Source organism: Ruditapes philippinarum, unplaced genomic scaffold (assembly GCF_026571515.1).
Source record: "Ruditapes philippinarum isolate M1 unplaced genomic scaffold, ASM2657151v2 ctg493_1_1_1_1, whole genome shotgun sequence".
NCBI classification, from domain to species: domain Eukaryota; kingdom Metazoa; phylum Mollusca; class Bivalvia; order Venerida; family Veneridae; genus Ruditapes; species Ruditapes philippinarum.
The window spans coordinates 147,132-161,741 of NW_026860883.1; the positions used below are offsets into that span (position 1 = coordinate 147,132).

General features: G+C 35.6%; 2 protein-coding genes across 3 annotated transcripts in view; one reads left to right on the forward strand and one right to left on the reverse strand.

Moving 5' to 3' along the window:
- LOC132713719 (coiled-coil domain-containing protein 89-like) overlaps positions 1 to 2,603 on the reverse strand; it is a 25,569-nt gene extending 22,966 nt beyond the window's left edge. Inside the window, exons 1-2 of one of the 2 annotated variants that reach the window (XM_060696392.1) lie at positions 2,502 to 2,603; positions 1,181 to 1,306 (exon numbers count right to left, since the gene is read on the reverse strand). In XM_060696392.1, the coding sequence (XP_060552375.1) occupies positions 1,181 to 1,206 (26 nt within the window). In that variant the 5' untranslated portion in view covers positions 1,207 to 1,306; positions 2,502 to 2,603. Of the gene's footprint in view, positions 1 to 1,180; positions 1,479 to 2,501 lie in introns of those variants that run through there. The other variant, XM_060696393.1, reaches the window with a different exon arrangement.
- On the forward strand, positions 2,440 to 13,839 carry LOC132713720 (heat shock 70 kDa protein 12A-like). The gene is made up of 5 exons (XM_060696394.1): positions 2,440 to 2,593; positions 6,123 to 6,482; positions 6,761 to 6,976; positions 10,300 to 10,456; positions 12,522 to 13,839. The coding sequence occupies exons 2-5, from the start codon at positions 6,153 to 6,155 to the stop codon at positions 13,568 to 13,570; spliced, it is 1,752 nt and encodes a 583-aa protein (XP_060552377.1). The 5' UTR covers positions 2,440 to 2,593; positions 6,123 to 6,152; the 3' UTR covers positions 13,571 to 13,839.
- Positions 13,840 to 14,610: the final 771 nt, after the last annotated feature.

Sequence of the window (14,610 nt, forward strand, 5' to 3'; positions counted from 1 at the left end):
TGTGACGTACTCAAAATACGGCGTCGTGCACCTATCGCGTGGCCTTCGCTTGTCCTACGGGTAAACTTATTGGTAAAAAAATGCACCTTTGAGGTGACTTCGAGTGTGGATCGGATGCCATCGCGTGACCTTCGGTAGGAATCGTGTATGGATAGGATACGATCGCGTGACTTTCTGTAGGAATCGTACTTGCTTCGGCTGTTGATTGGCTGTCGACCAATTTTGGGGCCATATTCGCGCGCGAAACTCAAAATTCCATATTCCTATGTCCATCTGGTGTCAATTTCGGGATAATGTGACGCCTGCATTAATGTCATAATTCTATTTATAGATACAGCAGTTACTTACATAATTACACACTGTGTACTACAAAATGTTTAATAAAAAACCGAAGAGCGCGATTAATTGACGGATAAGATAATTTCATTTGAATATGTTTGCATTGCAGAAATTCTCCAGTTCAGTATTCATTGTACATATCGCAACATTTTATTTACCCTCATACCAATCGGAATGATCGGCTATTATGACCGACGCAAATGCCCGAGAAGTTGCAATTGCCTTTTCTTATTCCATGAAGGGCGTCGCGCTTCGTACGGACGCCAAAAATAACATAAATCGTCTCTCTGATATAAAACTAGCGACTTGTTATAAACATTCCTGCGTTATATCAGATCAATGGAATTCTATACCTCACACAGTAAAATACCATACAGGTAAAATACCATACCTTAACCTACCTTACTGCACAGATTACGACGTAATTATGTGTATAGTTACATTTGGCTTATTCACAAATATTAGACCGCATTTAAAGCAACAACAACAACAACAACTATAAAAACTTAAGGTATTAATAGCATTCCGTCATTAACTTTTTTAATCTAAACTACATCATAATTTAATATCTCGCTTAATTAAATATCATTGGAGTTTAAAGCAAACGTTTCACAACACTTCTGTCTTAGATCAGGCGTATCCAATGTTTTAGTTTATGCAGAACTTACATATATTTTATTTCCATTTTGTAGGCGGCTAGAGATCGTTCAACTACTAGTCCGACGCATTAACATTACAATACAATACAATACAATAAATACAATACAATATATTGTGGCAATTAGTAATGTCTATGATGCTCTTTATCATGTAATAAATACTATTTAAAAACAATACCTACCCTCCTGGCGATCTATGACCCGCCATCGTTTGTCCTTTGTAAACAATTACTAAAAGACGGGGATGAAACTGCCGCAATTTAGTATTCCTGTTCCAACAAGATTTTCATATCTTTGCCAACCTATAACTAAAATAAGGAAGTAGAATAACAAACGCTTGATATCTCCAGTCGTAAAATTCAAGAGTGTTTACCTGAGTATTTTAACTACCCATTAGTCAGTCAGTCAAGAGAAATTAAAGTTAAACTAAAAGGCGCATTGCAAATGTATTCGGGTATTCCTTTCTAGGAAAATGATTTAACTTCCTTGTCAGACAATTGTTAACACAAGTATGTGGTTCAATACACATCCTATAGAGCGGAAAGTAATTTCGGCCTTACACTTATGTGCTTGATTATGCGGTGGGAAAAACGTAAACAGAATTTGAAATTTAGTGATCAAAAGCAATTAATTTAAGTAAGGGTAGCATCTGAATCACAGAGATACACTTTGATTACATGTTTTTCACATTCACTACTATCATAAAAAAAATCTCTCCACATTTAAAATCCCTATTGATTTGCTCAATTGAAAAACAGTTCTCTTTTTTTTTCTGTGTGTCAATTTAGATTTACAAGTGGAGGGGGTCCATTTACATTAAGTTTTCCAGCCAAAAAAATGTAAACATTGTATTCTAAATATCAAGATTGTTAATATCAAAGAAAATAATGTTTTGGTTACCTTTTTCTAGAAAATATTAAGTTTAAAACAGTCAGCAATTTATAACAGACATTTTTCTTACAGTTAAAAGGATATAAAAAGTTACTATGTTATCATTTGTCTCTGCGTGCCCCACACGTATTATCTTTGTAATAAATTTGATTGTATCCTGACATTTAGAAACACCTGACATGGCCTAATTTTTTTTACGTTGGCATTGTTTTGAAGCCAAATTCCACCTAACCTAGAAATTTTACAATTCAAAGTGCAAACCACACCTCTATCTCCCCTTAATATAATGCATTGTTGAAATTAGTTAGACTGGTTAGACGACTGATTAAGTTATTTTTTATTTAGTTAGTACACATTTACCAAAGTTAGACTTAGCAGAAATTTGAAAAAAAATACAATGTGATTTGGACAAAAAATAATGCTGATCATTAATAAGACTGCTACATTACGCCGTCCCAATACCGTATTAAACAGTAAACTTCAAATTTGAAATACGAGTAAGGTTTAGAAGTCATTGGTCTTCAATGTGCAAGTGTTGTTTACATACATGTGATAGACGACTTGCAATAAATCTCCTTTTTATTTATTTTAATAAAAAGAAACAAAATTTACCTGTGATATAAGCTCTATTCAAACCGAAAGTAAAACGAGTGGATTTCCCTTCCAATAATCGAAAACGAGGCAAGAGAGGGAAATTAGGCCAAGTAGGTTTATCTTCATTATTTGTGCAAATTATTGATAATTTATGTCAGCTTATGACAAAAAGCATACATTTTTGACTCTGTTAAGTAATATATGTACAAATATATGGCAATTTTCTTTATTGGTACATTAGTTAGTGTTACTCTTAAATGCGACATGTTCGGATATGTCATACTGTTCGGCCAATGGACAAAATATAGTCATGCAAACACAAATATATCTACATCCATAACAAGTTACACACACCAAAAATAAATGTAAAAACTTGATTGGATTGGATGAAGAATTTTGTGTGAGTTATGCGTATTGATGATATGAATAGCACGGGATGACTTATCGTAACATGCTTTTGTTTGCATATTTTTAAACCGAAAGTAGGACGGAACGGAAGTAAAAATATATAATTAAATCATGAAATGTAGAAAAATGTTGTTTTTTATAAATAATTTTATCGCCCATTTGATGTAGTCTGATTTATTTTACTTTAATTTTACTGCCTTTAGACATAATTATGCAGTATTTCATAATTTGATACAAAATTGCACATGTCTGGATCTGTTAACTTTACAAGGTCGTATCCACAGAGGGTTGTAGATGGCAGTTGTCACCTCAACTTCTGTAACTAAAATATTGTTAGAAATAAAAGACAAGACTATGCATGCTAGTTTGTATCGATATCAATTTGAACAGTCTGTGTTAAATGAAAAATCAACGATGTGTAAGGCAATAAAGTATCAAAGTTGATACGTGTATGCTACCACATTTAAGTATGTATATATGTATATAATTATTCTTCTAAAACAGTTTCCAAACATCCAAGATTATGTTTAATTTGTACTGCAAACGTTTTTCTGCATTATAAGTAATCATTAAAGTATATGCATTCATTTCTAATTAAGAAGAAGTTATCGAAAATGAATTTCTAATAAAAAAAATTACCTCTTTTATTTACATGGAAATGTAAATTCGGTGATATCTTTGCAAATAATGCTTTTTGGAACTTAAAATATTGATATATCTTCATTTGAGCATCATATTTATGATATAAAACCATGAAATATTGAGTTACAGGATCTTTAATTGTACTGGATCAACTTAAATTTATCTTGTATCATAGTTTGGGGACCTTTCTGTTGAAAATATGTCAGAGTTAAATCGTATACACATATACAATGTACATGCACACACAGGCACGAGTATCGGACCTTGGATGAAAAAATATGACCAGATTGATAATAAAACCTGTGTTCATCTTAAAAGTGTCAAAAACCAAAAAAAAAAAAAAAAATGTAAATAATGACCCCCTTTAAAATATACTATAAGTTAAGAGAAGGCCGGAAACTCCAGATTCGAGCCTACGAGCAAGGGATTCATTTCCCGAGCCGTTGTGAAAACAATTGGCCAGACAATTAAAAACGACTTTTATCACTATTTCACGTTTGTATTAAGCTTCCAAATGAGACCGACCCCAAGTCTCTAGCCCTTCCCGTTCATGAAATATCTATCGGGAAACGAGCGAATTCGTGCTAAAAATCCTTGGTAGACAGAATTGCGGCACAACGATTCGGTACGTAAACATAGACTAATACATGTTTGTCAGCTGAGTACGGGTCAAAATCACTTGAATTTACTAAATAATATTACTAAATACATTAAGTTGGACCACTCACAACCGTCAGTAGCATCTGATACACACGAGATTCGAGTTTCAAACATTTACACGGTCTTTCAATCGCTTTCTACGCCATTATGCATCCTTGTGTGAAACGTTGCGCTTTCGTTGCTATTGGCCAATCAGAAGACTCGTTACAAAATATCGAACAGCTGATTGACAATGGCGTTGAAAGGAATCTAAATACCGTGGAAAGGTTTGAAATTCGAATTTTACGTGTATCAGATGCTACTGACGGGTGTGAGTGGTCCAACTTAATGTATTTAGTAATATTATTTAGTAAATTCAAGTGATTTTGACCCATACTCAGCTGACAAACATGTCTTAGTCTATGTTTACGTATCGAATTGTTGTGCCGCAATTCTGTCTACCAAGGATTTTTAGCACGAATTCGCTCGTTTCCTGATAGATATTTCATGAACGGGAAGGGCTAGAGACTTGGGGTCGGTCTCATTTGGAAGCTTAATACAAACGTGAAATAGTGATAAAAGTCTTTTTTAATTGTCCGGCCAATTGTTTTCACAACGGCTCGGGAAATGAATCCCTTGCTCGTAGGCTCGAATCTGGAGTTTCCGGCCTTCTCTTAACTTATAGTATATTTTAAAGGGGGTCATTTTTTACATTTTTTTTGGTTTTTGACACTTTTAAGATGAACACAGGTTTTATTATCAATCTGGTCATATTTTTTCATCCCAGGTCCGATACTCGTGCCTGTGCATGCACAGTGCGTTAACTGGAGTATTAGTTGCCCATTGATTGGCTCATTTTTGCTGGGGTTCACTTATTGTGACGGCAGAGAAAGCGATAGAGATATCATATTCAGATGCTTGTTCATTTGTTCCTTTTTCTGGGGGTGTCATTTTCTGACAACAGGGAACGTGTTTTTATGTTTTGACTACTAAACAGATAGAATATCAAATCATTTGGGAATCTAATTTATACTCGGGGGCTACGCCCCGTCGTACAAATCAGATAGCCCCGTGTTTTGATGCTCTTTCTATTACATAAGCCATGCGGTTGGAGATACTTACAAACGAACACTTGAAAATATTGCAGTTTATTTAAAATATGTATACATATTCACGTTGTGTACCATGCTGCGTTGGAGAAACATAATATTTTTTTTAAAGATTATTATTTAAATATGACCGTTCCCCCACCCCCGTAACTAAATTGTATATATATATTTTGCCGATTGTAAATGACTGGTGCTAGCTTAAGCTTCCTTGCATGTTACTCTAACAAATTTTCAACAGTTCTAAAAACTTAAGAAACTTATGAAAGCATGAATCTGGAGGTAGGCTCCTTTATAGTCAATTAATCATACAAAGATTTCGTCCTAAAGTTTATAAAAATATTTCGTTGAAATCGGTTTGAAATGGAAGGTTAACATTTTCATGCCTTGTAGGCACATGACGTACCCCTTTCAATTCTTGTTATATCACATATTTATATAATTAAAAGTTTGTTTAGCAAGCGGAACGCCGAGAACTGTTTATAAAACTTGCACATGTTTTATTTGATCAAGTTAAATATTTGATAAGTTTTTATTTTGTTTAAGTTAAACTATTTACACTCCTATTTCTGTTACGGGTTTCTTCACACAAAAGAATAATTTAACTTAAAACAAAGAAATCTTGTTAATTAATAAATTGAAATCATACCAAGTCGCATACAATATGAAAATATCATACGTAGCAGTATCCCTGCAAGACATAATAAATTATAATCATTTTTAAAATTGAAACTGACATACATTTGACATGTATGTATATTTTCAATCGTATTCAACTTATACGTAAGTGCATTGTTCTTCTTTATACTCAAATTTACAAATTGTCTCAATGTATATTCTGCAGACACTAGACCATCTACAAACAAAAAGTGAAATGGCGAATACCACTCTTGGTAGCGAGAAGAAGGCGAAAATGTTGGTTGCTGCCATAGATTTTGGTACGACCTACAGCGGGTACGCCTTCTCCCTTAAACACGAGTACCAGGCTGACCCAGGTAAAGTCTCTGTCAACCAGAACTGGGTGGCTGGTTCCATGGCTTTGGTGTCTCTTAAAGCGCCAACGGCAGTTCTTTTTAATGAGAAGAAAGAGTTCGAGAGTTTTGGGTACGAAGCGGAGAATATGTTCTCGGAGTATGCTTTAGACGGGGAGGACAGAAATCACTATTTCTTCAACAGATTCAAGATGAAGCTACATGAAAAGAAGGTAAATTCAGTTCCTAGAAGTCTGACTGATCGGCTTGTGGTTTATTATTTATCTTTAAAAGCAGTGTTTTCATGGTATTTTGATTTTTTTCAAATAATTTATTATTTCGAGAATTCAGGTTTTTTTTCTTTTTCAGGAGATATTAGCGAACTATTTACGTCTTTGAAAAAAATGCGAAACCATCTTTGTAAAATATATAATCAGATTAATGACTTATGTTAATTTGCATATTATGAAAGAACATTTTACAAAAAGTATAATTAAATGTAAATATATAGATCAGCCGAGATTTTGAGCTGTCGGATGCGCATGGACGGAAGATGCCTGCTATGAAAGTGTTTGGAGAGGTTATCACGTATCTTAAAAGTCATTTGTTAGGGGCATTGAAGAAGCGGGGTACCATGGTAGATAATAAAGACATTCACTGGGTGTTGACAGTGCCGGCTATCTGGGCAGATTTCGCGAAACAGTTCATGAGAGAGTCTGCTTACAGTGTACGTATACTATTACAATAAAACAAAAAGTGTACGTATACTATTACAATAAAACAAAAATTCGTTATAATTTTATTCCCCATCCTAAAAATGTATCCTGACGGCTAAATCGTAGAGTCTCCTTGTATACCAGTCTTTATTCAAAAGATAACTTACTTTATCGCCTGCCTAGTGATTTATGTACTTACATTACTACAGGATTTGTATCTCATGAACCTATATTTAAGTATTACTTAATATGAGCCGCATCACGACAAAACCAACATAATGGGTTTGCGACCAGCATGGATCCAGTACAGCCTGCGCATCCGCGCAGTCTGATCAGGATCCATGCTGTTCGCTATCAGTTTGTCTTCTTGTTATAGGGTTTGTTAGCGAACAGCATGGATCCTGATCAGACTGCGCGGATGCGCAGGCTGGTCTGGATCCATGCTGGTCGCAAACGCACTATGTTGGTTTTGTCGTGACGCGGCTCATATAATCTGTGGATAAAAATTCATGCTTGGGTATATACAGTTTTGAAACGTTCGTGCTAAATATAGCAAAACATGTAGGGAAGTAGTTATTGCTTTAGATACGCACCATGACATACTTAACGGTGGAAGGGAAATAAATGTGCTGATGTTTTTCACTAAAATCACAAGAGTTTACAACTTGTAGAAGAACAGTTTAATGTTACAGATTCTTAGGATTGTTAAAACTCCTGCTGTCACATCTTATGGCAATAATAAAGATTCTTTCTTAATTTTGCCATGATTTTAAGAACTGTGTAAAACAAAGGCACGTTCATTTTCAGCAACATCAAATTCTTTGTAAGTCAAGTATCTAATAACAGGTATCATCTAACACCCGCTTACCTTCAGAAAAAGTAAAAGTTACCAGTATATAGAGTCAGACCGGCTTACACAGCTGAATTAGAATTTCCATCTAGATGTTCCCAAATTTGATCATGGTCAAACCGGAAATGATCATTGCCAAACCGAAAAAAGGAAGCTGGGGCAAGTCCATAAAATATTTTCATTATGTTAGTGGTGAAAATTAGTAGGAAATAGCTGTGTGTCTACAAAATATTGATCTCAGTAATGTAAAAAATATCAGGTAATTGAAGTTCTGTTTTGTATACAAATAAACAATACTGATAAGTGACCATATTAATACAGCGTTGGAATGCTCCTAGAATGAAGGCAAGGGTGTTACTTCATAATAGTTTGAGCAGCGTTACGACAAAACCAACATAATGGGTTTGCGACCAGCATGGCTCCAGACCAACCTGTGCCTCAGCGCAGTCTGATCAGGATCCATGCTGTTCGGTATAGGTTTCTCTACTTGTTTTAGGGTTTGTAAGCGATCAGCATGGATCCTGATCAGACTGCGCGGAGGCGCTGGCTGGTCTGGATCCATGCTGGTCGCAAACCCATTATTTGCCGGGTTGCACTGGTGCAAACCCGGGTTATAGTATGGTGAATGTTGGGCGGCGGGCGGGGAAAAAACTTTCGTAACAGTTTTCTCAACAACTACTTATCACAGCCTTTTGATATTTGGTATACAGCATCAACACATGGTCCCATACTGTGGGATTTGATTTCAGGTCTGTCAATCATCTACTTCCTGTTTGCCGACTTAGTTAAATTTTCAACATTATTGGTCAATTGTAGGAAATTTTCGTAACAGTTTTCTCAGCAACTACTTATCACAGCCTCTTGATATTTGGTATACAGCATCAACACATGGTCCCATACTGTGGGATTCGATTTCAGGTCTGTCGCTCATCCACTTCCTGTTTGCCGACTTAGTCAAATTTTAACATTAATGGTCAATAGTAGGAAATTTTCGTAACAGTTTTCTCAGCAACTACTTATCACAGCCTCTTGATATTTGGTATACAGAATCAACACATGGTCCCATACTGTGGAATTCGATTTCAGGTCTGTCGCTTATCCACTTCTGTTTGCCGACTTAGTCAAATTTTCTACATTAATGGTCAATAGTAAGAAATTTTCGTAACAGTTTTCTCAGCAACTACTTATCACAGCCTCGTGATATTTGGCACATGGCATTAACATATGGTCCCATACCGTGGGAGATGATTTCAGGTCTGTCGCTCATCCACTTCCTGTTTGCCGACTTAGTTAAATTTTCAACATTAATGGTCAATAGTAAGAAATTTTCGTAACAGTTTTCTCAGCAACTACTTATCACAGCCTTTTGATATTTGGTATACAGCATCAGCACATGGTATCATATCGTGGGATTCGATTTCAGGTCTGTCGCTCATCCACTTCCTGTTTGCCGACTTAGTTAAATTTTCTACATTAATGGTCAATAGTAAGAAATTTTCGTAACAGTTTTCTTGGCAACTACTTATCACAGCCTTTTGATATTTGGTATACAGCATCATACTGTTGGATTCGATTTCAGGTCTGTCTCTCATCCACTTCCTGTTTGCCGACTTAGTTAAATTTCCAACATTAAATTTTGACATAATTAATGATCAATACTGAATAGATAGTAGGAAATTTTCGTAACAGTTTTCTCAGCAACTACTTACCACAGCCTTTTGATATGTGGTTCACAGCATTGACATGACTGTGGTCCCACATTGTGGGATTCCATTTCAGGTCTGATGCTCATTCTTTTCCGGTTTACCAACTTAATTAAATTTTCAACATCAATGGTCAGACAGTGGTAGAAAATTTAAGTAACATCACAGCCTCATGATATTTTGTATACATATGCAACCCGGCCTTTTCTGTCTTAGACCCATTTTGTTGGTTTTGTCATGGCGCGGATCAATTATTATATTTATGCTATATTGGCCGGGGCTTAGAAGGTGACAAAAATGAAAATGCCAAATTGAGTACAATTAGACAATCATGGTGGTAAAATAGATACAGAAATAAGATATTTTTGTGAAGTTAGCAATAGTTAGTACAAAATCTGGGACAGAATGTGTTGTTATTCTGTCCCAGACAAAATGCGTAGAAGAATATTAATCATTTCTACTTGAAATTATTTTACCACCCTCCCCACCCAAAAATTTGGCCATAACATTTATCTAAACCAAACTATGTACCTGGTACGGGCGCACTAGATACACCACACATGAAAGTTAAAATGCTTTGTTAATGGCAGCGACAGTTAAGTGAAATTTCATATGCTCAGTCTGTATTTTATTTTAGGCGATTATTTTCGCTTTCTATAACTTCTATATTCAATCAGCCAGGCCCTCAACAACACTCCGCTGTAATGTGCCAGTACTCGGATGTAAATTTTGGATGTAAAGTTTGGATTATTCGTCATGTTTGATGTTATTTATATTGTAGGCAGCCATTGATGGAAGTCACCTATCTATAGCTCTAGAACCAGAAGCTGCATCTCTATATTGTCAACTTATACCCACTGACAAGATCCACGGGTCCGAGGGGGCATCATTCAGCGTCGGCAGTCCAGGTTCAAAATACATGGTCATTGATTTAGGAGGTAATGCCACATTTTACAGTTAATAATGACTAATTTACTTTTTTAACATGTTTATTACATGACTGCCAATTACAAAAGACATGTATATTTTAAAATCAACGTGACATATTCGCTCTGTAATGATCTTATTGTGTAAACCACATTTAACTGTAATTTGAGTCCAAATTAGATTTTATCACAATAGTTTTAAGTTTATTCTTTGTGGTTTATTCATAGTACATTGGTTTTTCACCTATTGTTAACATAAAGGATATAGAGACTATCGGACTTAAGTTTTTATTTCCCTTATCATGTTTTAGATGATCACTCAAGAAAAACTTCAAGGGCGAAATTTTTCATACGCTTATATGATTGTTTAGAATAATTCTAATGCAGAATTTGAGGAATAGTAATTTAAGAAAACCTCTTTTTTTAAACCAACAAGCTTAGACATTTTTAATTATTAAAATCCGTTCAATATTTAAATGTGTAATTACCTCCCTTTGACTGTTGACATAATAAGTGCAACATATCACATAAAGTCCAAGGGAAACAACAAGTTACAAACACAATTTGTTCTCTGACTACATCAGAATATTAACCCTTAACATGCTGAAGTTCCTACATTACTTGTCCATCTTCAATTTGACGCTGATTACCAATTTTAGGGAAATGAAGTAACTTTTAGTGGTCAATATTATAGAGCCTAGTTAGACTTTACAGAAATTTAGGCTTGTTTGGCTGCATACTGTTGACAAAAGCTAGGGAATCCATTTTTGGTCCCAGCAGAGTAAGAGTCAAAGCAATTTCTTCAAATTAAAAAATAAGATCTTTCCTGGTATTAAGTTGATTCATACTTGTTACCTGAACAGTATTTGTTTTCATTGTGTAGCTTATTAAAAAATTTTCTTTATGGTGCCTTAATGTTGAACTGTTCGAATAGACTGTAGCCTTGGATACATAAAATTGGCAGCAAAAACAATTTGAGCCGCGCCATGACAAAACCAACGTAATGCGTTTGCGACCAGCATGGATCCAGACCAGCTTGCGCATCTGCGCAGTCTGATCAGAATCCATGCTGTTCGCTATCAGTTTCTCTACTTGATATAGGGTTTGTAAGAAAACAGTATGGATCCTGATCAGACTGTGCGGATGCGCAGGCTGGTCTGGATCCATGCTGGTCGCAAACGCATTACGTTGGTTTTGTCATGGCGCGGCTCATTTGTCTTTGGTGCGAAACAATGGGATTATATCACATTTTGTTATTCTTTTGAATTTGCAAAGTCAATAAAAGGGATCATTGACCGTTTGTACATTAAATATTTTTAAAAATGTATTTTTCTATAATCAACATGTTCTAATTGTTACAGTAATTCATTACATGTTTATATCTACTGTCCCACACAAAACGGGTCTTAAACATCAACATATCTGTTTATAGTTATTAAATATGCATGGAAGTAAAATATGCAATTTCCATGAGATAACTGTTACCTAAAGGTTGTTATGTTTCACTTGACACAGATATAAACACCCCCATTATCACACCGTGAACATGTTGCGAGTAGGACAGGTTGATGCAGTTAGAATTTACTATAAAAATGTCAGTTTTTAAACCGAATTATCCAAGATACATTATTTACCTATCGACATAAAATTCTAAGATATATTGTGCAGCAGTCGATTGCAGGATAAAAAAACTTACCAAGCGCACACTTGTTTCTACCCGCAACCAACTGATTTACTTGTAACCAGTTAATGGGTGTGCTTATAATTTAAGTCAATATTTACAAAATAAAACTTAGAATGGTTTAAAATTACAAATGGATAAACATTGCAAATTCTTTACTTTATAGATGTTCTTGTCGACAAGACATGTATTACTCATCTAGTTTCATATAGATATTATCTTTTGATGACATTTTATTTATAAAAAAAACAACAAAGAGCGCCCAAACTACAATGCGTGGGATAGTAGCTTTAATAATAAAATATTTTACATCTTAATCATTGGCGTGTACTAATTGTTACAGTTACACATATTTGTATTGTTAGAGCAGCTAACTTTCATATGTGTGTGTTACAGGTGGGACTGCAGATATCACCGTACATGAGCGTCAAGCAGATGGAGGGCTCAAAGAAATACATAAAGCCAGTGGCGGGGCGTGGGGTGGTACCAAGGTTGATGAGGAATTTGACCGATTAATTGTTAGAATAATTAAAGACCGGGCTTTCAAACTTTTCTGTGATGAACATTCGGGCGATCGTCTAGATTTACAGCGAGAAATGGAAATGAAAAAGCGTATTATTTCCCCGGCATCAAAGGGAAAAATCACGCTCAAAGTGCCCGTTGCGCTTGCGGAATGTTATAAGAAGATCAACACTAGCACAATTGAGAAGGCTATAGAAAATTCTCCTTATAAAGGGAAAATAACATGGCTTCCTGACAAAATAAGAATTGAAGCTGATGTCTTTAAGGCACTGTTTAAACCATGTATAGAAAATATAGTTAAACATATTAAGGATCTACTGAAGTTTCCAGAACTGAGAGATACAAACACATTCCTGATGGTGGGCGGATTTTCGGAGTCCGAGATGGTTCAAGATGCTGTAATGAAGGCTTTACCAGGCAAGAATGTAATTATACCAGACGAGGCAGGTCTGTCAGTGTTGAAGGGAGCAGTTATATTTGGCCATCGTCCTGTAGCGATTACGTCACGAAAATCTAAATATACATATGGCATCAATATATCTCCCCCGTTCGACCCTGATAGACATCCAGAGTCGCGAAGGGTTGCCGTAGGAAATACTGATCGCTGCCGTGATGTGTTTAAAAAGTATATACAAGAAGGAGACACAGTTATGGTAGGTGAGCCGCGGTCTGGGAAACATATCACGCTGTCTGCTCACCAGAGAGAAATGCAGTTGAACATCTATGCGTCGACAAAGCGGGAACCACAGTTTGTTGATGAGGAAGAATCGGAATACCTTGGGCGAGTAGTTGTACAGTTACCGGATAGCGATGATAAAATTCGGGTAGAAGTAACAATGATGTTTGGTGAAACAGAATTGACAGTTGAAGCACAAGAGTTATCCACTTTAAAGAAGTATACCTCGTATTTTGATTTCCTATAGGTATACACGTGAGTTTGGACAGTTATAAACCAAACGATTCACATAATTTTCATTAGATTTTTAATGAATATGAATTATTTAAATGGGTGAAATTCTTCACACCGATGAATCATTAAATCACTTTAATAACTTTAATAAAACAATGACTTATCTGAAGTTAAATAAGTGTAAATCTTGCAAACCTGTAAACCTGATTACTCTTCTTAAGATTTATATAACTATAATGTATATAGGAAAAATGAAAAAAATAAATTTTTGAATGACAGAAATCACTGAATGAAAAGTTTATTGTCGACCTGTTTCAGTGATTATCGGTATTACTGTGGTTGCCCTGTATCAGGGTTGATCAGTCTTATTGTGGTTATCCAGTATCAGTGATGATTAGCGTGATTGTGGTTACCCAGTATCAGTGGTGATTAGTGTGATTGTGGTCGCGTTGCATCAGTGATGATTAGCGTGATTGTGGTTACCCAGTATCAGTGGTGATTAGTGTGATAGTGGTTGCCCAGTATCAGTGATGTTTGATGTGGTTGTCCCGCTTAGTGTGATTGTGGCCGACCTGCCTCAGTGATGATTAGTGTGATTGTGGTCGACCTGCATTAGTGATGATTAGCGTGATTGTGGTCGACCTGCATTAGTGATGATTAGCGTGATTGTGGTCGACCTGCATTAGTGATGATTAGCGTGATTGTGGTCGACCTGCATTAGTGATGATTAGTGTGATTGTGGTCAACCTGTATCGGTGATGATTAGTGTGATTGTGATCATCTTTTATCAGTGATGAATAGCGTGATTGTGGTCGAACTGTATCGGTGATGATGAGCGTGATTGTGGTTGCCCAGTATAAGCGATGATAATCCGAATACTTATTTATATATAAACGTGTTGGAAATACATCGCAGCATCGTATACTATCATAAAACCCCACGCATATATTCCCTTTATAATCAATTCAAAAATCTTTCTTTCAAAAGTTTCTATGAGATTGCTGGTTTGATTTAAAGTACAAAATTCGTTTCGAACCTTGATTTTGTGATGTC

Bases quoted from the DNA above. Each gene is read 5' to 3' on its own strand.
- LOC132713720 (XM_060696394.1), top strand. From the start codon at position 6,153: ATGGCGAATACCACTCTTGGTAGCGAGAAGAAGGCGAAAATGTTGGTT. The intron at 6,483-6,760 runs GTAAATTCAGTT...GTAAATATATAG, and splicing joins TGAAGCTACATGAAAAGAAG to ATCAGCCGAGATTTTGAGCT. The intron at 10,457-12,521 runs GTAATGCCACAT...TGTGTGTTACAG, and splicing joins CATGGTCATTGATTTAGGAG to GTGGGACTGCAGATATCACC.